The following is a 27,653-nucleotide window of genomic DNA, read 5'->3' on the forward strand; positions in this document are numbered from 1 at the left end:
GCACTTCTGATATTGAATTACAATTGCTTCTATACATATATTTCTTTCCAACAAGAATATATACTCCATGAGGTCAGGAACTCTATTCACCTCTATATGCTCAGTGACTAGCACAGGGTCCTGGTGACAGTAGCCTCTCAATAAACAGACTTATAAATCTCTAAAAATGGTTAAACAGTTTAAATAAACAGATAGTGTTCAAAGTGAAAGAGACAGCTTTCAGTACTCCCAAATAAAGATGGGAAAGCCAGAGTATAGATCTGTCCTTGAGGTCTACATACTTGGAATATCGAAAAGCACTCTTTCACAAAGTAATCCTTGATGCTGTGATGGTTGATTCTATGTGTCAACTTGACTGGCCACAGAGTGCCCAGATTAAACATTGTTTCTGGAGGTGTCTATGAGGGTGTTTCCAGATGAGATTAGCATTTGAATCAGTGGCCTTAGGAAAGTAGACTGACCTCACCAAAATGGGTGGACATCATTCAATCCACTGGGGACCTGATTAGAACACAAAGTGGAGAAAGGAGGAATTTGTCCCTTTTCCCTGCCTCACTGTTGGGCTGGGACATCTCATCTCATCTTCTCCTTTCTTCCGACTAGGGTTTATACCATGGGCTCCCCTGGTTGTCAGGCCTTCAGACTCAGGACTTGAGATTGAATCTCACCACTGGGATTGCAGGACTTCTCAGATTCCATAATTATGGGAGCCAAGTCCTTATAATAAACCTCCTACTGGTTCTGTTTCTCAGGAGAACCCTGACTAATACAATGCCATTGTTGGAATAAATACACACTACATGGGCCTTGATGCTAATCTGATATTAGAAATATTACCTCTATGACAAATGATAGCCAATATTGAAGGTTAGTAATGCATCCATAAAGCACAGCAAAAAAAAAAAAAAAAAAAAAAAAAAAAAAATATGGATTTGAACCCAGGTGTCTCCAATTCTAAGCCCATGTGCTTAACTACCTACCACTCTGTAGGGGTCCTACTGGTGAGGTCACATCTCAGTGGTGCCTCCAGTTGTTGGATATTTCAATATCAGCTACTCCTTGGAATGAGAGGCACCTAAATTATATCAATAGTTTTCATAGATAACATGATCGCTTCCTGGCTTAAATAGCTTTTTAATGTATTTATTCTTTATGAAATTATCTTTTAGGAGGTGAATGTGTTAATGCATTTGCTTTACCCTGCATCTCCTTCTGGTTGGGTAACAAATAATACAGATCACATTTTCATTTACTCTAACTTGTAAGAATTCCAATTTAAAATTTGAAAAAAGTAACACTGTAGAAATAGAATCACTAATTGAATTACTAAGTATAGGGAGATTTTTGCTGGTGTACAGCTTGCATTTAATTGTAACTGAGTTTTACTCAAGTCATTAAAAAAACTTTCAAATTCATAAATCAAGTGAATTTTAAAATATGTAAAATACAGGTACACTATTTAGATTTTTTTCAAGTCCCATTTTAAGATGACTGTCTAATTTCTTTATAAACCACCCAATGAATTTTCTATTATTCTCCACTTGATGTATATTTTTGCTACTAAAACTCATAGTTAAGTTTACATCTATTTTTAAATCTCTTATAAAGTAGATCTTCTAAAACTTGTTCAGAGAAAGAGAGACAAAATTTCTTCCCTATTTCCACAATGATAAAATTCATCAGATTTTGTTAGTTTCAAATATTCCAGGTCTTACTTTCACATCAGTTCTCAAACTTTAGTGAACATTCAAATCACCTGGGATGCTTATGGATTCCGACTTCTGGCCTCCACCTCCAGAGATTCTGCTTTGGTAAACGTGGGGTGAAGTCTCTAAGTCCCTTTTAACAATGGAGGTGATTCTCACACAGGTGGACCAAAGACTTCATTTTAAGAAACTCTTTTCTGTCCCCCACTATGGTACTTCACACAAAAATAAAATAAAATGAAGATTAATGTGCTGGTTCTCAACACTGGCAGCACATCAGAATCTCTAGGTCTGGAGCCAGGCCAAGTGCCTTAGGTTTGGTCTAGAGTCAAGGCTGAGAACTACTGGCTCAAAAAATATGAGGAATGACTACAGGGTACTGTGACACAATTCCTTAGGTTGCTTGTAGAATACGTCTTAATAAGCAAACCCTGTATTTAGAAGTAACAAAGGCAACAAATACGCTTTTATTAAATTTCTTCATTTTTTCATTCCTTAGCAACTTGTAACAGGAATAGGTGACTCTTGGAGTGACCACCCACATAGGAGAAGCCATGTTCTCCCCTTGGTGTCCAAAAAGACTGTGAAGTTTACGAATGCTTTTACAGCAGCAGAGTTTGCCACCCTCTGCATTCCATAGTTTTCTGATCTAACAGATTCTTGTGGGTGCTTCAACAGCCATGGCCAGCTTGGAGGACCCAGCCAGCTCCTTGCTCAAATATCAGTCCCTCAAATGCCCTGGAAACCAGGAAAGCAGAGTTCATTTGCACCATCAGCTTTGTTACCCCTTCCGAACTTCCGGTTGGATTATTTTGTATTAAAATAGAGAAAGTGAAAAGGTGGAATCTTCATTCACTTCCACACAGAGTAGTAAAACCCCACCACCGTGATTAGATGTGCCAAGAGAGATCCACATGCAAAAGCATTCAAAAAAGGAAAGAAGTCGACTTGCAAAGAGGGTTTGCAAAGGAAGCCAGCCTTGAGAAGTACCAGTTCAAGGCTCCACTTAATTTGTGAATTCAGCGAGACAGGGTGGCCCTGGTTTTGTTTGTTTACCTCAGTATTCTTTACCTCAAAGTATCCTTCTCCCTGACTATGAGACATGACGTATATCCTTCTCCATCACTGCAACAGGGAGGCAGATGTTATGGGGGTTTCTTCTCAAACCTACGTGTGCCTATTACACTGGTTATTGTAGTTTTGCAATTTTAATTATACTACATAAAATGCACTCTGTGTGTGAAAAGAGTTTGCTGTTGTTGTTGCTTAAAAACTAATGCTTAGAAAAAGGTCTTTGATAAAAGCAAATTAAAATATTTTCTGTAACCATATACCAATATAAATTCCAAATGGATTAAAGATTTAAATGTAAAAAACGAAAGCGTAAAAGTACTTGAAAAAAAACCCTCTGGAGAATTGTTTAACAACCTGAAAGTGGGAAAGTCTTTTCTGACTATGAAGCAAAATCTTACAACCATAGAAGAAAAGACCGATAAATTCAACTGCATAAATGTCAAAAGTGGGCATGACAAAATATCAAGCAAAAATAAAAGACAAGCAACAGGCTGTGCAAAAATATTTGCAGATTGTGTATAAAGGGTTAATCTCAACATATTAAAAGCTCATAAAAATCCATAAGAGAAAGATCAACAAACAATAGAAAAGAGAAAGGATAAAAATTCATAGAAAAGGAACAATAACTGGCTCTTAAATACATAAAGAGATGTTCAACTCCACCAACAATAATAGCAACAATAATAATAGCTCAAACAATAATAATAGCTCAAACATACCATGTGCCAGATACTAGTCTAGCTCTTTACTAGTCTAGCTCTTTAACGTATTTAATTATTAAAGCAACCCTATAAGGTAGTTAATATTCTTTTCAATAGAGGCATAGGAGATGGAGGCACTAAGAAGGTACGAAATTTGCCCAAGGTCACAGAGCTGGTAAGCGGTGGAGCCCAAATTTAGGTGATCTTAAGCATTATGCATACTTCCTTTCCTAATAAGAGAAATGCACATTAAAGCCACATTGAGATTTTGACAATTTTTCCCACTCTCTGACTGACAAAACTTTCAGTTTGATAATACTGTATACTCTCTAGGCAAAGTGGAGAACACAGGCACTCAGCTACACCGCTGAAGTAAAAGCAGTTGCAATACCTACTGAGGGCAATCCAACAGTGGCTATAAAAATTACAAATGCATATGCTCTCTGATCCAGCAATCCCACTCCTGGGAATTTATCCTGCATATATAATCATGCACATGCAATATGACATGTTTCTAAGATCATTATTCACACAGCATTGCTTGTAATAGTAAGAAAAATTAGAAAACCACCAAATGTCCATCATAATGGCATAGCCATTCAATAGAATACTATGCATCTGTAAAAGGAGTAAAGCAGCCCTCTGTGTACTGATATGGAATGATTTCCAAGATACAGTAAATGCAAAAAGCAAGGTGCAGACCAGTGTGTATAGTGAGCTGTCTTTTGTACAGAGAAAAGAAATAAGAATATATATTCATTGTGTGGGAAGGGAGCAAGAAAACACGATTCTGAATTCCAAACCTGAGTCCATCCTCAAAGGAAAAGCCTTAGCCTAATATCAAAACATTGACAAATAAATATACCTTATGTCTTTTAAGTTAAAATAGAATGATAAGATATGAATTCATTATATTCTTATGCATCTCTAGCCAACTTTGTCAATGAATCTGATCATGGTTTGTTGTGTTTAAACATGATGCTCTGCCTAAGGGACCCTACACGTCATGGTGCCCAAGTAGGGTGACCTATGTCTCTGTGCTTCTGCTTTGCACTTTCTCCTTTGTTTGGACTCACATCTCTCTTCATCAAACAGAAAAACTTATTATCCAAACTCTTCCTTGGGTCTTCAGTGACACTATAAACATACAGAACTCACCAGGACAAACTGGTTTTTCAAAAGGGCACTGTTTCGGGTTATCCAGAAAATATATTTTGTCATCCTTATTCTACTGCACCTACTGAGGTGGCCAAAATATATTACTATACCATATTTCTCATAATAGATTGTTTTGTCCGACTTCTTAAAGTGAGCAAATATATCATTTTTCTGGAAGTAGCCTAAATCACACAACTTTGTAAATATTTTATTAAAAAAATAACAATGCTATTATTCCTCCACATAAGGTCAACTCTTTATAATTCATGCAATAAATTATTTATTTTAGAAACTACCTTCATACAAAAGAAGTAGACAGTTTGTTGCTTAACAAAGCTACTTTGTGAAGTATGCTAATGTATGAAGAAACTCCAAAATATCTTATCTGTCTAGAAAAGAATTTTTGAGTTTCTTAAACAGAGGAAACTAATTATTTGGCACTGGACTACACATGCTCCTTTCTGAGTGAACTTCAATGCATTTCGACCTCCATTACCTCAGATATAAAGCTCAACAGCATCTTAGTCAATGTGGGTCAACAGAATGTAGAAAGAAAATACCTCTACATGTTTCATTAAGGATACGTCTACAAATATGCTATAACTGTACACAAACAGAAAGCCATTTTTTATTTCAAAATTATACTTAGAGAAGGTTTAAATACACAGCATTTTTACTATACACTTACATCTGCTCCACTGGAGAGTACAACGTCATTGTCCTTAAAGATAATGAATCACTTTCTGGTTTAAAGTATTAACACTTTAACAGTACAAAGAAGAAAGAGCTATTAACAAAGAAAGTGCCACAAGAATTCAGAACCAAAACACAATGTCCCTAGCTGAGAGAATCACAGATAAGGGGCATTATATTTTGGATTGTTGTCCTGTAACTATACACTATCTTACCATCCCACAATAATTTATTATTTTAATCTATAATAAAATATGGTATTGTTTTATTAAAGTTGGGCTTGAGCATGTGACTTTCTTTGACCCATGGGATGTGAGTAGATGGGACACTAGTAAAATCTTTAAGCATGCTTGCTTTCACACTTGTGCTGTTTCAGGTAGTCATTAGACCCAGTGAGATGAGAGACTTATGGAGCAAATCTGACCAAAACAAACTCTAAAGCAAACACAGCCAACCCACGGTCTGAAACAGAGCTGCCCAGCTGAGCCCAGCCTAGATCAGCCAAACACAGCCAACCTGTAGACTGTTGGCAGTAGAATACACGTCTGCTGTCATAAGCCATGGAGATGTTGGGTTTGTTTGTTATGCGACATTATTGTGCCATAAACTGATGGATGATGGGTTTTGAATTGAACATAAATATTTAAATGTAAATATGTGAAAAGGAGAAAGAGGGCTTCCCAGGCTGAAGAACCACATTAGTAAAGACATCCCATTAATCAGTCATTGAGATCTGTCATTCTTTCTTTGCATTATTTCTTCCATCTCTTTCTTTCTTTTCATTCTAACTGCTTTGACATCTTTGAAGAGGATGTTGAATTCATCTTCATATCTCACCTACTACTGTAAGTGTCTCCAAAGGAGTCTTTTCACTTAGTCTCTTTAAACTACCCCGTCCATAAAAGCCAGATTAATGGTGCTAAAGAAACTGAGAGTGTAAAGTTCCTATTGAGAAACCTTCAACATGACCCCATGCAGACTGAACTAATTTGTTGAGCTATTCTTCATTTCACTAAACATCTTTTGAGTACCTACTATATTCTAGCACTACTACCAGATGTATGAAGTAAGAAGCCAAAATCAGACATGGTCCCAGCTGAGCAAGGAAACCAGCTGTTTCACAGCTATGAGAAAAGACCGTGACTGCAATGTGCAGAGAGCACAAAATCAGGGAACATAGCACCCCATGAACTCTTCCTGAAAAATCACTCTACTAAAAATTTCAAAACAAACAAAAAAGAATGACAAATACGAGATTCACTGAAATAGCAGAGAGTATTCAGTACTTAAGATTAAACAACTATTAGGATTTTCATAACAGAATGTTATAAACCTTGACAATGTCAAAAGAATAGCTAACAAAAACTGTCAGATGAGAAAGAGGAAGTGGGCTAACTTTTGTCCTCTTCTCTTAGCATGAAGGTAGTTTCTAAAATAAATAATTTATTGTATGAATTATAAAATGTTGACCTTATGTGGAGGAATAATAGCATTGAAGAAAGGTTTGTTTTATGCACATATGCATCAAGAAAAGTCTGGAATGATACATACCTGATATTATCAATGGTTATTTTTCAATAGGAGGTGATCGAGGTGATTCCTTTTATTTTTAGGTTTTTTTTGTATAAGGAAATTTCATTTTCAATGTACTTGCCACTGATCCTCCTTTCCGACAGCAAGGTAAAAAAGAACAATGAGGTACATATTTTTGGTGTCTAGTAGAAGAAAGCGGAACAAAATTTTCTTGGAAGAAAGAGAGAGACCAACAAATGTTAGTTGAGTAGCTACCACATGCCAACCACTCTATCATGTATTTCTTGCAACTCCATGACATTTTACTAGCTCATTTTTCAGACAAGGAAGGCCAGATAAATAATGTGATGTGGATCACAAAGCCAGTCAGTGACAATGGCCAAGTGAGAACCCAAGTCACATGACCTGAAAGCCATGCTCTCCCTCGCCAATCCTCTCCTTCCCAATTTCTGGATCCTAAATCTAAGAGAAGTTAATCTCATTTATCGTTTTAAAATAAATAAAGTGTTCAGTTGCTGGCTCTGTAAAAGTATGCAGTTAACCACAAGCTCACAATCAAGTTGAATCTGAACGTCAAAAGAATAAGTTAATTAATTATGTGATAGCACATGTTTACTACTGATACAGTTTATATCAGGACACTACCATGATAGAAAAGTGCCAAGTCTAGAATTGTTAGAATAAATGATGGGAAACAGAAAGTTATGTAAAGCATTTCTTAACCCAAGCCTTTTTTTTTTTACATTAATTTGCATTCTACTAACTTTGATGATTCTTATGCAGTGGTAGCAAACGTTGTAAAGAAAACAATTAAAAGCAAACAAAACTTTTCAACAGTAGTCTACTGAGCATTATAGTCTCTATTAAAACTATAACTGTATACTCTAAATACTCCCAACAGGACAGTTTGCAATTCAAACTTCCTTTTGAAATTAATTTATTTCCTCATACTTGGCAACTAATGATGAATATAATAAACTAAGTATATCTCTATTTGACATATTACATACAGTATAAAACCTACACAAACACATTCTTTTCAAAAGGCTGAGATTAATAAATTAAGTATGCTCCTACTTTAAATAAACAGGGACCAAGATGTAAAACATAATCTCAATTAACTGTAATAATTAGCCACTCTTTATAGATCAAGCTGGCCATTAGCTAGTTACACATAGATGAGTATAATGAGTATAAATAACCAATAGTCACAAAGACAGTTTTTTTTTTGGTGCCTCTCCCAACACTTAGAGGTTGTCTTTTCTCATGTCCTCCCTTATCCATTCATTCATTCAAACAAAGTTGACTGAGTAGCCACTAAGTGCCAGGCAACGTGATAGGGTAGTGATTAAGAGACAGGACAGGTGCTCCTCTGAGAATTCACAGTTCATTGGAAGAGAGATGTGTAAATAGCTAGTTGTAAATCAACTTACTAAGAGCCACAGTAGAGCTCTTAAAGGATCACAGAAAAGAGAATCCAACTAGTTGAAGTTACCAAAGCAGACTTCACATAGGGGTTGGCCTTTGACTTCAAAATAGGAGGAGGAGGCTTCTACCAGGCAGAGAAGTGGGCACAGAATGCATGAAGCAAGGGAAAGTGGTATAGCTTTTAGAACCATGACGGTTAGTACAGGTTGATCCTCAGCCAGTCACACATAAATCATTATTTGCTACTATGCAAATATAAATATCCTATGGCCAAAAATGTAGCTTTTTTAAGTGCTTCTCCCACTTCCTACGAGGTCATGCTCTCTGGAGAGGAGGGGCGTATAGAGACAGAGCAACACTGCAGGGAGTTCCGGATCAGAAGAGGAAGAATGGGCTTTCCATGGACTTCGCCTGCACGGGAAAGTCCTTTCTCCTCTGAAAATCCTCCTGCAGTCCATCTCCCTCTACTTAAGTCTCTAACTCTCCCAACTCAGCCAAACTGCTCGAAAGGGTAGTTGAATCTCAGTATCTCAGTTCCCATTTACTTATCAACACAAGTAATATGGATTCCACCCATCACTGTACCATCAAACTGCTAGGACTAGTGGCTTACTGTCCATTGTATACCTTTCAGTACTTATGCATCTTAATCCCTCAAAGGAACCTGGCACCACTAACCATTCCTCTCCTGCAAGTTGTCTCTCTATCTCTGGTTCATATACCTCTCCAACCGTACCTCAGACTTCATACTTGGCTCCTGTCCTCTCCCTGGCTCTAATATCCCCTTAAATCTTCTCTTGTTTGGTTCTTTTCTTCCTCAACACACTTCTCCTCTGTTACCTCACATAATGGCTTCAGAATCATCCACTTGCTGATGGCCCCAAGTCCATACGTTTAGGCCAATCCACTCTAGAAACCCACATCCAAATTTTCAACTGTCTACAGATCACCTGCAGATCTGCAAAACCTCTCAAACTGCCCAAAATTGAACTCATTATCCTCTGTCACCTACAGTTAAACCTACTAAGATGAACTCTTCTCCTGCATGGAAATCTCTTAAGTACTTAGAAAAAAGAGCACTCAGTCCTCACTAAGTCTTTTATTACCAAGTAACTGAAGTGTTAATTATCCAGAAGTCAAAGTTACAGTAATTTCAAACAGAAAGAAATGATAAACCTATGAAGAGTACTGAGAAAAATAAAGTTATCATGAAGTCAATTAGCATAACCTCAAAGAAAGAATCAGCTACCTTTTACCTAGGGTTCCTCATTATTATATGTAAACATAAGGTAATATTTATGTAATGATACACATCCACATTACAGTGATTTTAGGTAAAGAAATAGTATTACTTTTTAAAGATAAAATATGGCTAAGCCCCATTGAGAGATGTTGTTCAGAACACAGAGAAAAATACCAAATAGTCATCTCCAAAATGAAAATATTTATATGCATTTATTAACCATGAGTATGAAGGATTTTCATATTTCAATTACTTAAATTCCTGATCAATATACACAATCGCTGATTCCTAATGGAAAATATGCAGGATAATGCATATAAAGCTATTATTGAAACTAACCATTTCCAAATGTCTTTTAATTCCTCATCAGTAAAAAAAAAAAAAAAATGAGCAACACGTATCTATACATTATATTCAAACAGTGCTTTACTAATATATTATATATAAAACCCACACAAAATAAATATATGTTTTTTAAAAGGATGAAATTAAAAATTAGACATTCTATTTTCTTCCCATGACTCAAGGGATAGTAGACATTCTTCTATGTAGTCCACTGGTATAAGCAACTATTACCCCCTAATTTTCCTCCTACATTTTCATCTGCACACGTTTCTCCAATCTCTGCCATGTACTTACATAGAGTCTTAGTTCTTATTACCAAAGATAGCTTAATTCCCCTTCCACCTAAATTCATCAACATTGCTGGCCCCCGTCAACCATTACTTAAACTTCTCAATTACCTTCTTTTCCAAAGGCTATTTCTCACAACTTATTAAAGAGCTGACTTTTTTTTTTTTTAACTCAGAATTTCAGTAGCCAAAAGAAAAACTTGAAGATGATATAAAGGTGAATGGCAATACTATTTTCTCTCTGTAACACCCAAGAATAATGTGAATGTCACCTCCCATTAGAACACTCTGCTTTCAGAGAATTTTCTTATATTTATCATGTACTTTGGCTTTGCAAGGGCAGCCAATCAAATGGAAAACTGGTACAAAAAGATGCAACTTAGAGAAAAAAGGTTTGACAACTTCGGTAATGAAAATGTAGAGTTCCAATCACCCCAATTCAAAACTAGCAAACAAGCCCGAGAACAAATCAAAATCAATAAAATTACTATTTATTTTTCATTTAAATTGATTTAAGACATACTTCACCAGTTTAAGAATGACCAAGTGCCAGCAACAGGATTGGCACCCTTGTGGCCACATCAGTACCTAAATTACTCTGTAATTCTCCCAAGCTGTAAAATAAAGCCTAAATCCATAAAGTCAGTTGGCATCTACTAATATTCAGAACTCTTAAATTACAAATGTTATCTAATCCTTTTTTCCTAAATAATGCTATACATTAAGTACATTACTGCGTTATAGGGGACAGGGAATGTATTGTGTAAAAAGAAGCATTTCCTATTTCTACCTTAATGTGCAGTTATTTGGCTACCAATCCCTACTTTTAATTCATTTTTTTCACCAAAATGAGAAAAGGTATTTTTTCTTCTGCAACAATAAATATTTATGTATAGTATAACGAAGGAATCTCTTCAAAATTACTTTGATCTACCCCTCTGACCTGGTCATCAAAAAACATTTGTTACACCTGGATACTCCTATGCTTCAGCTCATGTTACAGTTTGCTTTAAAGAAGTAATGGTCTTAAAATCCATTAATGTTTTGAAAATTTGACAAATATGAAATATCTACTCAGTGTTTCTAGTAAACCCATTTAGTTGAGTAGACTATTTTAAATTATAACCTCCTGTTTGTTTAATAAAATTAAGATTGTAATATAGAAATATTTTAGATGGCAATAAATCAAAGCAGTTAACTTTCTCTTTTTTTTAATACTAAGAAAATAATGCAGGTATAGGTGATGAAAATGCAGCTATTTGACTAAAATATATCCCCTGTAAGGTTTTTTTAAGGGTATAATAATTTTGATTTTTGCCAGCAATCTAAGCTTAGTAAATAAGCTTCTGCTATATATACCTTGGAACTTTATTCTCAGTCTGGTTGCCTTCCTGATTACTAAGTCTTTCTAAATTAGAGCAAGCAATTTCTCTTTGTTTTACCTAATATTTGAAAATGGCAAAAAAATCCCCTGGGTCACTGAAAATTATCCTTTCATTCCAGCCGCCTGTTTCAAGTCAGTCAAAACATTCCAGACTTCAAAAGAAGGCTCTGCCTTCTTAGGCCATTTTGGTGTCCCCCTATGGTTGGCCTAGGAGGGATCGGTTATTTGGATAAATTAATTTCTGGAGCCTGCTGGCCTTCTAGAAGACCTCAATGTCTGACTGCAAATTAGTTCTACTGAACATGAAGAAATCCCTGGACAGGCTAGAAGAAATAAATGGTGATAAAATCTAATACTACAATGTTTGTAATGTGATTTTATTCTGCTATGTAGCTTGTAAGCACAGTTAATGTTGAATTAAATATTTTAAATTTTTCAAAAAGGGCCGTGAAAGCAGAAAATCAGATCAGGATCCAAGTCACAGCAAAAAAAAAAAAAAAAAAAAAAAAAAAAGGCTAAAAGCCAACTTTAAAATAAAACTTCCAGCAGGAATCTTTTATGAGAACAAACAAAAACATCCCAGTTTTCCACAAAATCCACTATATTTTTACATTACAGATACAAAACCCCTAGTCGGCCACCCCTCCTCTGAGACAGGAAGTCATGCAGTTGAATGGTGCTTTAGCGGGCCGTGAATAAACTGTGAAGCAGCGCCTGAGTACCGACTTGTACAAGTGCCTTAGGAGAGCTTATCCTGAAGGAAGAGAAGTCCCTGAGCCAAAACTAACAAACAGGGCCCCTCAAGCGGAACAATGGCCCAGAAAACTCAGCAAAAAAGAAAATAAACCTCGTTGGCAGTTTGTTTTTGACTGTTAAGAGCTTAGCTACAACTATCAAGATTTTTAAGAAGGTAAGAAATTTCACACATAAGGCCTTCTCACAGCTGCTTGAGAGTTTATAGTGCAAATGTATCATCTTGTCTTGCCATGTCTAATCCACTTTAGGAGATACTTGTATCTTTTCTTTCCAAAGTAAACAGAACCACACCTCAGAGAAAGAGATGAAGAAAAGCTTCCTTTCCTCACCTCCACACCCTCAGGCCAGAGTTCAGCTTGAGTAAGCTGAACCTAGTTCCTAGTCAATTTGTGCTAATTCTATCAAAGAGGTAATGAAGATTAGAAATAAAGACTGAAGCTGGGAACATTTTTTTTTTTTTTTTTAGATCCCAAAGTATATACACATAAGATAAATGAACCCCAAGTATGGTATTTTCAAGAATGTTTAAGACATTCACTAAAAAATGCACATCATTCTAAAATGTACATAAGGAATTACAGTTAGCTGTATGTGTAGTTAGTTACAAATATATCCTGGTTCCCAAAGTTCCATTAATCTCAACATGTAACTATATTTTCTAAAGTTTTTTAAAATTATTTATCATGAGACTGGACATATTAGATTAATTATTCCCCCAACCTTATACTTGGGTCCCCTCTTTAAAAAAAAAAATTTTTTTTTAACTCAAATTAAGCCAGCATTACTTGGAGTTGAAGCAAAGAAAAAAAATGTATATATAGTATAATTAATAATAGATGGAAACACTCTCAACAATGAGAAAAAAAAACTATAAAAATGGCTGAATATGATGCCTTCAGTCATATCCCAAATCTGTGCTCAATATCACACACATTTCAGTAAAATGGAATTAAGGCTAATAAGATGATCATATTTGTGAATTTTATTCTAATTTAACTGAAAATATTCATAGACTATTTTTTTTTTTAGATTTGGAACTACATATGGAAAGCGATTCATGTATATATAAAGAAACAAGAAAAGTGCAAAGACTGTTCAAAGCAAAACGAAGATTCGTCTGTACATTCCCTGCAGAAATTTATAAAAGTAGAATGCGTGAAAAAGCAGGCATTTATTAACTGGAGAAATCATTGTAGAATTCCTTTACTTCTGCAAAACTTTAGATGGGGGGAAATACGGTCTCAACATAGTTTTTTAAACCATCAAAATCTAAGCTTTGTGTTTTCTAAACATTTCACAATAAAGCCCTGTTATACTTTTCTTTCAAGGCCGCACATATTTTCAAAGGTTTTTATTACTTATTCAACAAGTTATTGGTTAGATTTTGCTTTTTAAGGTCAGATTTGTAACTATTGATCTGAACTTCTGTTAAAAAAGAAAGGAAAAAGAAAAGGGAGAAGAAAAGGAGCAAGTTTATCACTCTGAGTTAAATTATAACCATCTAAAGCTTATACTACTTAATCATGGGTCAATACGTAATTTTGTTAGGTATTATAAAAAATAAAGGAATAATTCCTATATTTTGGAACTCACAGAGGGCTTGAAAAATGGCAAGAAAGAGCGGAAGTATTTCTAATCTGTATGCGCTTTGTGTGAACCTTTCTGGAAAAATATAGCACATTTTCTTCAAAATTATATGTTAACCCCAAAGGAACACAGAGAGCATTATGCATTTTGCCTACTTGAATATGGAAAAACAACCTTGATCCTTATAGCCCTACTTCCTCTCTCTCATTAAGCACTAGGTAATAAATCATGGATTCACTAAATCTCAGTGGTGAAAGGGATTTTAGAGGTAATCCAGTTCTACCTTGTTCCCATGCACAGTCTTCAACAGATTATCACCAAGTAGTAATGAGCTAAGGCTATATGTGTAACATGCTTAGAATAGCAGTGCTACATAGTAAGTGCTTAATAAACGTTATTTATTCTTTTTAATAATAGTCAGGCACTGCATATCTCCAAGGACCTAACGCTGATGCCTCCCAAGAAAATCAGCCCATTTCATCTTTTCCTGTAACTTGTAGTGTTTAAGGACTATCATTGGTTCAATGACTCAAAAATTACAATGTATGGAGAGTTTAGCTACCAATGCAAACAACTTTTTTGGCAACAACTTAAAAGGACTCAGAACAAAATCTCAATTTAATATGTAATATTTTATAATATAAATGTGGAATACATTTACAATTTTAAAACTTTGCACTGAACTATAGGATTATAATCTTTATTTTTTCCACATGCCCTCCATATTATACTATCTTTTCTCATTTTTAAAGGTAGGTGAGAACATTGTAAGATTTTCAAGCATGGTCTTCCAAAGTAATACCAAAATCTATTCAACTCTTATTGGCAGTATAGGTAAAAGCCACTATTTTCAGTAAAAATTGCAGCAGACCGGGGTTTCCCTGGTGGCGCCGTGGTTGAGAGTCCGCCTGCCGATGCAGGGGACGCGGGTTCGTGCCCCGGTTCGGGAAGATCCCACATGCCGCGGAGCGGCTGGGCCCGTGAGCCATGGCCGCTGAGCCTGCCTGTCCGGAGCCTGTGCTCCGCAACGGGAGAGGCCACAACAGTGAGAGGCCTGCGTACCGCAAAAAAAAAAAAAAAAAAAAAATTGCAGCAGATCACCTTTGTCCCAATAAGTTAAGACAGACTTCAAAGGACTCTAATGCTCCAGGTAATGAAGAAGTTCACCATAGACTCAGGGCCACGTACGAATTAGCCCAGTACTCTCCTTGCTGCCATTGCAGATGGTTCTGTGAATTACAGTCCCCATTCAATATCACAAATAGATCACACGTTTATTTGAAAATTTTTGGCAGCTCTATTGTTTTAAGATGGTAGCCTGACTCACAGTTTGAATTTAAAATATATAAATAAAGGGTGTGTCAATTTTGATTGAAATCAGTCACTGTACTTAAAAAACTACCCTAGGGCAAACAGAAAGATAACCATTTTTAAAAAGACAAAATGAAATTCTAATGGATTAAATTAAAATATAGATCTGATTTTTAGTCCATAGTAATGATGAGTCTATTTTTTTCCAAAATAATTTGGCATCTTAGCAAACAACTAATTCCAGTGTCTACTGTGAAATTTAATAAAAGTCAACTCCATGGATGAAACTATTTTAAGTTGCCTGGGTTCCATTTTGCCACCAACAGTTTCCTATTTTGAGAATATAAGTGGTTAAATGCACGCATAGCTAACCAATTATGAACATTTTTCAGGGCATATAATTTCACACACCTGAAAACAAAATATTTTTGAAGTTTTTAAAGTTAACCCTCCCAGCCTACCAGATAAGGTCAGGTAAACGTATGTTTTTTAAATGTTTCGCAGAATCTTCGATGGACAAGTCACTAAAAATCACTAACATAAACACCAAGGTTAAAAAAGTAAAATGTGTATTTGATCATTATTTCCTATGCCAAGAAAATCTATTTCTTTTATTTAAATAGAAATTAGAAGTGCAATTTTAAATAACATATCACTTTAATCATAAACAATCTAGCATTTATCTTTTCTTTCCTTGTAAAACATGACTCATATTAAGGTTAATATGTGGTTACCCAAAGCATAAAATTTTATTCTTGAAAAACATTCGAGATGGCTATCCTTTGAAAGAAATACAACAGTAACAGCCTCATTAAAGAAATAAATAAGCATATACTATATACCTTGCCAAATGATGTTTGATATAATAAAACATTTGAGAATTTCTAGACATCAAAATAAATTTCAATACATTTTAGGATTCCTAAAAGGAATTTTAGTTTATAAAGTATTTAAGTAAAAACAAGAACTAGTGAATGAACAGCCATCCATTTCAATATCTGCACAGCCCATTAGCAATTATCTCGTGTCCCCTTATATTATACACACCATATTTCAAAATGAAAAAAAATAATGAAATAAAATCAGTAATTAAAAAAGTTTTTCTCATTTTTCCTTTCTCTTATAAAAAGAAGGGAGAATTATTGAAAAGGACACAGGATTATTTTTTTTAAACACTACCTGGAAGAAGACAGATGTATTTATTGTTTTCTGATAAACACACAACATATGTACATATATTGCTTAATAAAGGCACGCCTGTTCTCCTTTTGGTCCTCACAACAATTCTGAGATACACAGGACTGAAATATCCCATTTTAGAGATGAAGATCCTGGCTAGAAATGATCAGAGAGATTTGCACACACTCCAGCTAGAACTTCAGGCCCAGCCTCCAGCTGCCTGCCAAGCCCATGCTCCCTCCTGTACCTCACAGGTATCCACTGACTTGAACTGATAAGAACATAAGCTCAGTTATTGCCTTATTGATGTGAGATGGGAGTATACATTCATAGCGTTGCAAGAATCAAAATTTTTAAAAATAAGACACTGTTAGTCTGATTTATGTTAAGTTTGAATTTGGGAGAACTCGCAAAGAAATTTCAAGAATTCCTTTGAAATATAAACATTAATTGAACTAGTTTAACCAAGAACAGCACTTTGGAAAGATTTCTTTAATGAATAAGATTTATTTGCAAAAAGCACATGAAATTTTTTTTTTTTTTTTTTTTGCGGTACGCGGGCCTCTCACCGCTGTGGCCTCTCCTGTTGCGGAGCACAGGCTCCGGACGCGCAGGCTCAGCGGCCATGGCTCACGGGCCCAGCTGCTCCGCGGCACGTGGGATCTTCCCGGACCGGGGCACGAACCCGCGTCCCCTGCATCGGCAGGCGGACTCCCAACCACTGCGCCGCCAGGGAAGCCCGCACATGAAATTTTTGGTATGTGATTGTCCGGTTATTTTGCTCACCTACTTTCCTACATTCACATACAGTTAAAATGAATCTATATTGTTATTTTCTTTTATAATCCTATTTTCATAAAAGGACATATGTAAGAATTCACTTCATTCTCTGCTTAAATTATCAGAAATTTTCCATTAATGGAGGTCCAACTAATGAGGTTTCACAGCAGTGATGTTTGCTTTCAGTGGACCTCTACTTTCACGAAACCTAACAGAGCAGGAAAAGCTCTGAGCCTGATTCTGGTATGTTTCCAGAGATGCTTGGTTCCCTGGAGCCACGTGTAGCAAAGTGGCCAAACTAGCATATGTGAATATTTCTCTCCTTTTACATGGCAATTATATTCATTCGTTCATTCATTCAACCAAAGATTTTTTGCATCTACAATGTGCAAAATAGAGAGGGCTGAATGTCAGAGGGAGGGTGATTATGCCTCTCTCATATTCTCTGCCCTCAGAAAACTCACAGTCTAGAAGGCAAGCAGATTTGTAAATAAGTGTGGACAATTTAAGATAGAATAAACTGCTAATTAGCGGTTCAAAGCATTTATTGTGTGAAGAAGAAAAACTTCTGTTTGGGGGAACAGATAAAGATAAATAAATCGACATCTGGATGTCCCCAGGTTGCAAATGAAATGCAATAGGAAAAATAAGAGTTTTATTAATTATATTTATATAATGTTTATATAAATACTGAGTAGAGATAATTTTAATGCAAAAATAGGTTGATGAGATCACTGTGTTAGTTATCTACAGCTGTGTAACAAAATTACCCCAAAACTTAGCATCTCAAAATAACATGTATTTTATTATCTCACACAATTTCTGAGAGTCAGAAATCTGGAAGCAGTATATCTAAATGTTACTGGATATCAGGGCTCTCATGAGGAGGTACCTTAGCTGTCTGCTGGGGCTGCTTCATCGGAAGGCTGGACTGAGGCTGGAGGATTCACCTCCAAGAAGACTCCCTCACATGGAGAGAGGAAGAAGAAGGCTTCAGAGCCTGGCACACAGGCCTCTCCACAGGCTGCTTGAATGTCCTCACAACATGGTAGCTGGCTTTCCCCCAGAGTGAGTGATCCAAGAGAGAGCAAGGAGGAAGCCACAGTGGCTTTCATGACCTAGTACCTGCAGCGGCACCACTTCTGTTCTCGTTTCTACTTATTAGAAGTGAGTGACTAAGTCCAGACCATACCCAAGGGGAGGGATTCATCTCAAGGAGTTCATCATCAAGAGACTCCATGTCTTAAAGGGAGGAGTACTGTAAACATATTTTTAGATCACTACAAACACATTCAGGAAGGTGATACAAAATGTAGGAGTGCTTCTTTATGTATTCCAAGCACCTTTTTAAATTAATCATAGAAACATAGTTGATATGACATATAAACAAAATTATACATGTACAGAAGAAATGTGGACGTCAAAGAACCCTTATCACAACATCAGTGCCAATATAAAAATATCCTATGGGCTTTACAAATAAAAATATTCATTGACTGAGGGATGAAGGAGATTGCAAAAGAAATGATCAGGAGACCTTAGAAATGTGAAGATGCGTCATATGAGGGTTCAAATGCAATCCTGGAACTGTGGTATTGGATCATCAAACTGAGCACTTGTTGGGTTTGCAAAGTTGCTCCGTGTCCTGATGGGTCCTCCTGCCCATCCCTTGGCAACAAGCACGTATTTATTTTGTGATGCATAAACTTTATTAACTTTGATTATCCAATACCATAGGAGCATGAGTGGATTCACACTTTGTTAGAACTAGAAGAGAACTTCTCCTCAGTTCTTCATTTTATAAACGAAGAAAATGAGGCTCAAAGGGCAGAAATAAGTCAAATCCAGGATGACGGAGCAAGCCTGATAGAAATAAAATGAGAAACCTTGACGGAGGTGGGAGTGCAATGGTAGACTGACCTGCAAGTGCTAATGAGAACAAAGGCGGGGATCCTCCAGTTATCTGCAGGCATTAATATCGCCCTGGGGCTCTGTTCTGTATTGTCAATACTTTCACACCACAACACATGCCATAGAGATCTTCTAGCCTGTAAAGCCCAAAATATTTACTATCTGATCCTTTAGAGAAAAAGTTTATTGTACTTTCACTACAGTGAAATGGCTTTCTCAGAGAAAGACAAATATTATATGATATCACTTATATGTGGAATCTAAAAAATAGTACAAATGAACTCATTTACGAAACAGAAACAGACTCACAGACTTAGAAAACAAACTTATGGTCACCAAAGGGGAGGCAGGGAGGGATAAGTTGGGAGTAGGGAATTAACAGATGCCCACACTATATATAAAGTCAACAACAAGGATTTACTGTATAACACAGGGGACTATATTCAATATCCTGTTATAAACTATAATGGAATAGACTTGAAAGAAAAAAATAGATATATACATAAAATGTATAACTGAATCACTTTTGCTGTACACCTGAAACTAACACAATATTGTAAATCAACTAGACTTCAATTTCTTAAAAAAGAAATAGATTTCTTATTCTAGCTCACACTTTTGGTAACTTTTCAACATCACAGCTCTAGACGAGAAAGTATTTTTCTTTTTCTTTTAAGTATTTAAGCTGCCTTTCCTACTTCCAAAAAAAAAAAAACCACCACAACAACAACAAAAACAAACAGAGATCCCAAAGTCTGTGCCTCTTCCTCAGAAAGAGAGATGCAAATGCCATCATTGCTAACTGCTCTGCTCATACATCCGGTTCCAAGCACCATGGTCACTGAGCTCTCAGCCCCCTGCCTGTTTAAGAGCGCAGGTCAGAGGAAGGTCAGAGGCAGTGAGTCTAAATGGTTAGAGCCCCTTTCTCCTTTTTTTCCAGCATCAGCCACAAGCAATTTTCATCCTTGTCACACTCTATTTGTTTGATGCATAGGGACCAAGTGAGCTATCCCAGGACACAAGATGCCGGTCACCTCAGATAAACAAACGTTTACAGAGTGCACGTAAAGGGCTTGACATTGTGTTTGGCCTAGAAATATAAACAAGTCACCGTCCTGACTCTGGAGCAATTTTCCTGTCTAGGTTTTATTCTTCACCTAAAATACCCAACTGGTAATACAGCCTGGTACCCAATTTGAACTTTAACAGCCAGTCTCTTCTAAACTCTCAGATCGCATTCCAACCTGGGCTCTTTTAATGGGCCCAAACCAGCCTTGCCCGTGCAAAGGGAGATATTGTCTTATTCCTTCCAGCATGGTCTGACATCCCAAGACATCATCTCACCTTAACCCTGTGAATGTGGGTCCATTACAAATCAGTTAAGAAATAGTATCTCATCCCCCCAGTCAAATCCATTTTAATTAAATAACAATGAGCATTTTTAAAGCACTTACTATTTGTGTGCCTGGCATGGTGGAGATAATATTAGTAACATCAACAAATGCTAAGACAGCATTTCCTGTATGTCAGGCACCATTCTAAGTACTCTCACACATATAACCTCATTCAATCTTCTCAGCCACCCTGTGACCTAAGTCATTACCATCATCCCCATCTACAGACAAGGAAAATGGCCCCAGGGAGGCACACAGACGTGCCCGACATCACACAGCCAGTGAGTATCATAGCTCAAGTCTGAACCCAGGGAGTCAGGCTCCAAAAACTGTGTTCTTATTCACTGGCTGTCTTTCATATGCTATTTCTAATCCTGTAAGAAGGTACTCTTATCCCTTCTTTACAAATGAGGAGGAACTGAGGCTGAGAGAGGTTTAAAAACTTGCCCAAGTGCAGGGCAAAGGCTGAAGCAGACATGTCTGACACAAAGTGTCCTGCCCTTTCCAAAAAGATGCCCCACAGGGCTTGATACTAGTGGCCGTATATATTGCTTTATAGTTTACAAAGTGCTTTGGCATATGATATCTTATTTCTTCGTCACAGAGACCCAGCAATATAGATCTAATTATCTGTAATTATAAAAACAAAATTGAGGCTTAGAAGTTAAAATAACTTTCCCAAGGTGACTTAGTCAGTAAGCTGTGGCTCAAAACTCAGTATTCTGATTCCAAGTCAAGGTTTTCTTCACTATGTCCAACTGCCTTCCATTTTCAAGTTAGCATCTATTTGCTGTGCACCCATCATAGCCAACTTAGCCCCAGTTCTAGGCTTTACTGCCTGGGGCTGAAAATGCAAAGCATTGCTTCTGTCAGATCAAGTGAGAGAAGAGAAACTAACTTACTAGGGATCCAACTTATAACTGACAGTTGTAACAAAGAACTTAGGTCATCAGGGAAGAATTTTATATATATATATATATATATATATATATTCACCAGTAGATATTTCCATCAAAATGATTAGCATGTAGGTGATGGTACATCAAAGGCTAAATCTGTAAGATGATGTGATAGGACTAAAACTGTGGTTTCAAACAAGTGCCTCTCTGAGTACAAACTGGGGTTTTCTTGAAGGTTCATGATGGGCACCTATTGGGTGGTCTGCTCAGTTCCTTCTCTGGGCATCAGCCGCAGAATCATGACTCATGCAGCACCAAGCAGAGTCTTTCTTTCTGCTGGATGGTTCAGTAACATGTAAACCATGGTCAGCAGGCAGCCAATGCTACACAAGGGGAGTACAAAAGCCAGTCTACAAAGAAAAAGAGGACTGAAAAACATATGCAGAGAAAACTAGAAAGAAAATTGCTTGAATTTCCTTTCTTAAGACTTTCCTTTTGTTTAAGTCTTTCTTAAGACTTTTCTTTTGTTTGCTTAAGCCAGCTCATGGGAATTCCACTACTTGCAACCAAATAAACTAGAGTTATTCAAAGTGCTAAGGTGGAGGGAAGTGGGATGGGTAGGCAAACAGATAAGGTCTGAAGCCTCACATTCTTCTTGGGCTTTGTTATGGGTTGAATTGTATCCACTCCCCCCCCCCCCCGAAAAAGACAGGTTGAAGTCCTAATCCTTGGTATCTGTGAATGTGACCTTATTTGGGAAAAGGGTCTCTGCAGATGCTATCAAGTTAAGATGAGGTCATTAGGTTGGTCCTTAAACCAATATAACTAATGTCCTTACAAGAAGAGGAGGAGAGACAGAGGTAAGGGGGAGAATGCCATGTGACAACATGGCAGAGATCAAAGCGCAGGAGCTGCAAGCCAAGGAATGCCAAGGATTGTTATAGAGGTCTGGAAGTTAAGAAGCAGCAAGGAAGAATTCCTCAACAGCTTTCAGAGGAAGCCCTGCCAACACCTTGATTTTGGACTTCTAGCCTCTGGAACTGTGAGACAATAAATTTCTGTTGTTTTAAGCCACCCAGTTTATTGTACTTTGTTACAGCAGCCTGATGGAACTAATACAGGCTTGAATAAGATGCTCATGATTTTAAAAAGGAAACTGAAAACTACTGAATTCTATATTTTTTAATTTATCTAAAATTTCACTTACATAAAATATCTCACTCATGATAAAGCTGAATAAATGTAACCTTGACCTAATTTATAATTTCCCAGTTAATTTGACTTATACGGATGTAATGTACATATATATATATATATACACATATATATATACTACTTTTAGAAATCTCTGCTTAATAGTGTTCTTCTCTCTGTTCATAAAATATATATTTAACTTTACCATTTTGGTTAAAAGTCACTTTGCCTTTTTAGAATGTCCAAACATAGAAATAAGGTACATACATCTTTTAGTTCATGGTTTTCTTGCAAAACCCGGCATCTCAGCAAAAACTGCTGTTAGCATTTCAGATTTACCATAATCTAAAGAAGATGCAGTTATGAGAATACAATGGAGGCCAAAGATATAATTATTCCAAAAAGCTCTAAAATATCACCATCTGAAATTTTTATAATAAAAGTAAATTAACAATCTACCATTTATAATAAAAAGCTCCTTTAGAGTCTCAGGAGACCTGATTCCCTTGACAGCTAACAACATAAACAAACATATGTAGTGTTGGTGTTTATAATACCTGGCACTGGTATAAGGGTTGCATTCAAAATTTTTTATTGTGGACTTGAAGGCGGCCAGATAACTTTTTATCCATGACCACACTTTTTTAGCGATATTTAGAATAAAAGTGCATGAGAGGTGTATTGTACTTTTCAGTTATCAAAGAACTTTTAAATACATGACCCCACTTGACCTACAAAATTATAATTTTAAATAAGAGAAGGTAAGTATTATCATCTCTGTTTTCTAGTTGAAGAGACTGATGCTTGGAAATCTACCCCAGATCATACAATTATTAAAAATTAAAACCCAGTCTTCGGATTCCATATCTAAAACGTAGTTTTCATGATACCAGGATTCCATCTAAATCAGACACAAGGTTTGGGTAACCGCAGAGCTCACAGCTTCTAAGGAAAAGATAGTGATTTATTTTTTAATTCACTTTTTTAAAAAGAGTTAGTAAATGCTTTTCTTATCTTGACATAATTTCCCTGTAGAAATCCTCATAAACTAAAGAAACTGAAAGATACAGCTATAGCCTGGCCCTTTGATGTCTGTGTTTCAGAGGTGTCTACCTCGGAGAGGCCGACCATGGACCTACGGAGAGAGAATGGGGCCGTGCTTATCCAAATGGGATTCCTCAAGAGGGGATACTGGAGTGGCTAGAATTATTCACCAAAATGATGTAAAGCCCCACAAATGTCCTCCTCTCCTTTTTGTCCTCATGAGGCAAGTTGAAGAGTTGACAAAACCTACAAAATCTCATGAGCTACTTCTTTCTAGATGTGGAAAACACACAAGCAGAAAATTCCAGAATAAGAAAGGTGGAATTTCTGATTTAAATGTTTTGCCCAGGACTGTACCTCTTTAGGATCAAAATGAGAAGCTACTTCACCTCTGCCCCTGGTCTCTAGTCACATGAAAGATGTATTTCCAAAGTGCCACTATGGTCAGGAGGCTACATCCTAGGAATATTGGGGGTACAGTATACTCTTGTGTTTACTCTGAATATATTGACTTTTTTAAGCAAAACTTTGAAAGATGAATGTGGCAAGCGAGGGACAGTGCAAGTCACGTTGGGAAGTACAAGAATTTCTGGTACCCAGTCTCCTTTTAATCCTTTAGTTTCCTTCAACAACAACAAACAAAACCAGACAACCCAATTGAAAAATGGGCAGAAGACCTAAATAGACGTTTCTTCAAAGACGACATACAGATGGCCAATAGGCACATGAAAAGATGCTCAACATTGCTAATTATTAGAAAAATGTAAATCAAAACTACAATGCAGTACCACCTCACACTGGTCAGAATGGCCATCATTAAAAAATCTACAAACAATAAATGCTGGAGAGGGTGTGGAGAAAAGAGAACCCTCCTACATTGCTGGTGGGAATATAAGTTGGTACAGCCACTGTGGAAAACAGAAAACTAAAAATAGAGCTACCATATGATCCAGTGATCCCACTCCTGGGCAGAGATCTGGAAAAGACAAAAACTCTAATTCGAAAAGATACATGCACCCCAAAGTTCATAGCAGCACTATTTACAGTAGCCAATACGTGGAAACAACCTAAATGTCCATTGACAGATGAATGGATAAAGGAGATGGGGTACATATATACAATGAAATACTACTCAGCCATAAAAAAGAATGAAATAATGCCACTTGCAGCAACGTGGATGGACCTAGAGATTATCACACTAAGTGAAGTAAGTCAGAAAGAGAAAAACAAATACCATATGATATTACTTATATGTGGAATTTAAAATATGACACAAATGAACCTATCTACGAAACAGAAGCAGATTTACAGACATAGAGAACAGACTTGTGGTTGCCAAGGGGGAGGGGAGGTGGGGGAGAGATGGATTGGGAGTTTGGGGCTAACTGCTACATATAGAATGGATAAACAACAAGATCCTACTGTATAGCACAGGGAACTATATTCAATATCCTGGGATAAACCATAATGGAAAAAAATATAAAAAAGGGTGCATATATGCGTATAACTGAGTCACTTTGCTGTACAGCAGAAATTAACAGAACACTGTAAATCAACTATACTTCAATAAAAAAAATAAATTTTAAAAACTCCTTCAGTTTCTTGAGTTACCTTATTGCTTTCAGCTAAGTTCTAGGCCCTCTTCCCATCTTAAGCCTGTTTCCGCACCTTCCTAAGAAAAGGGGAAACCTGAGAGCCAAAGAAAGTGAGCCCAGAGGAGCCCACCTGGGGCCCAACACATAGGGACCTCTGAAAAGACTGCTTGCCCTTCGTGGTTGAGTAGGCAGGGGCCAAGATGCCCGGAAACGGCTTCTCCAATGCCACACACTGTTTGCCCTTGAGAAACATCACTCCCTAGCTCTCTACTTCTGAGGCAGCCAAGTATCTTTCAAGAGTAAAACTGCTTCACTCTTCACGTATCAAAACACCTCCAAATGATATGGAATGAGATGGCCCAATAAACACCATTTTGTTGGGACAGGTACGAAAATTTTCATCATTATATTCTTTACCTGTGTTTTTTATTTGTCTCAAATCTTAGTTAATTTCTTAAGTTTTAAACGAGAACCGGCAGAATAGTAAAACCTCAAAAGAAATATTATCTGCAGCATTTATTGGCAGAGATTGTTAAATCTGTTAGTGATTCGCCAACGCTGCCACTTGCATGAAGGTAGGGAGCAAAGTTACATACAAGGGGCAGAAAACAGTAAGTTATTTGCGCATTTATTTTTCACTTATTTTATAGGCACTCCCAAACTATTCTTCCTATAATAACAACATCGAATATCACAGGCCCGTAACATAAGTTTAAAAGGCCAAACAAACAACTTAAACGTGTTAAGGGTGCTTTTCCTGTTTAGGGTGAAAGCTACACCATACGGAATGATCTCGAAATGCTTTATGTGAATTACCTCACAAGATGATTTAGGAGAGCCATAAAATACGCTCTGTAACTGCATACAGTATGACTGCAGAAGCACCTTGATAGCACGTGACCCTTTGTTATTAAAATCCTAATCCATTAGCAGTTACTGCTTATTACACAACCACCAGAAGGTCTTGTAAAACACACATTGACAGGAACCACAATGTCATTACTAAAGATCACACTTCTGGTTTGTAATAATTCTATGGTGAACAAAGCTGAGCTACAAAACCACAGGTTTAAAAGCATCATAACTGATGAGAGACCTTTAAAGGCAAAGTCACATAGTGCCACCCCAAATATTGCTATGGAAAATTTCCAAGGAAACAACTCTAACGTACTGAAATAGGCTTTTTTAAAATTAAAATCCGTTGACTTTCTTAAGTTCGAAACAAAGGCTATTTATAAGATGATCTCTTATTGGGAATATTTGTTTATGAGCCAAAGGAAACTTTTTTTCTTCCTGATACGAACTTGAGGAACATTTCTGAACCCTTTCTCTTGTGCTCACAAGATAAACAAACAAAATAAAACCTCAGGTTCTCCTTAATTTAAAGCCCACTCGAGAGTTTATCAAACTGTGAACCTACCACACCTACCACACATTTTATTTTATTTTGCTTTTTTATCACACATTTTAAAGATACACACGCACACACACACACGTATACATCAAAACAAATACAAGGGCCTCCCTGGTGGCGCAGTGGTTGAGAGTCCGCCTGCTGATGCAGGGGATACGGGTTCGTGCCCCGGTCTGGGAGGATCCCATATGCCGCGGAGCGGCTGGGCCCGTGAGCCATGGCCGCTGAGCCTGCGCATCCAGAGCCTGTGCTCCGCAACGGGAGAGGCCACAACAGTGAGAGGCCCGCGTACCGCAAAAAAAAAAAAAAAAAAAAAAAAAAAAAAAAAAAAAAAAAAAAAAAACAAATACAAAACAATCCAAACTTAGACATTGCAAGTTTCACGAGACAAATATATGTTTTCCCTGAGGCAAAGGAAAATGTAAGTCTAAAAATTTTGTTAAGCGTTTTGGTATAATTAAGTAATACTAAAGGTTGGCTTTTTCCTCTAGACCTCTACTTTTGATAACTGATACCTTTAAAAAAGATATAAATTAGGTTAGGCTGATGAAATAATGTACCACTTAATTCATAACTTTAAAAATCATTAAAAATTGGTACAGAGCTTTTGAGGAATTTCCAGACACTCAAGTTACAACAAAAATAGTAATTACGATTTTAAGAGTAATAACTCTTGCCTTAGGACTGACATTCTGTTTACTTACAGACTGTCCATTTATCCCCTGGGGGTCTTCCATTGAAGATTTCTTCTTCCGAATTATATATGGGCTATTAGCTACACACTTCTTCAAAGGGTTCCAACACCCCAGCACCTGTGATGAACAGAGCATCAAGCCGCCGTATTAATTGTGTGGCATGAAATTAAGAGCTGATCTTTATGTCTGTAGCTTTCTATTTACTAGCATGTATACACAAGTCAAGAATGCTTACCTTCACTGATTGAATCTTTAAAATAAATATTATGGGCTCACTGTTTATCACAATTTACATGAGCCAAATGTGGCCAAATTATAGCTCAGTGTGTCTGCTGTCAGCAG

The 27,653-nt window shown here is 36.7% G+C and overlaps 1 protein-coding gene across 3 annotated transcripts in view; it reads right to left on the reverse strand.

Moving 5' to 3' along the window:
- EYA1 (EYA transcriptional coactivator and phosphatase 1) overlaps positions 1-27,353 on the reverse strand; it is a gene marked incomplete at both ends in the record, with an annotated part of 324,574 nt that extends 297,221 nt beyond the window's left edge. For all 3 annotated transcript variants that reach the window (XM_079722297.1, XM_079722296.1, XM_079722292.1), the window contains one exon: positions 27,321-27,353. In XM_079722297.1, the coding sequence (XP_079578423.1) occupies positions 27,321-27,353 (33 nt within the window). The remainder of the gene's footprint in view (positions 1-27,320) is intronic.
- Positions 27,354-27,653: the final 300 nt, after the last annotated feature.

The sequence above is a fragment of the Hyperoodon ampullatus genome, assembly GCF_949752795.1.
Source record: "Hyperoodon ampullatus genome assembly, chromosome: 17".
NCBI lineage: Eukaryota > Metazoa > Chordata > Mammalia > Artiodactyla > Ziphiidae > Hyperoodon > Hyperoodon ampullatus.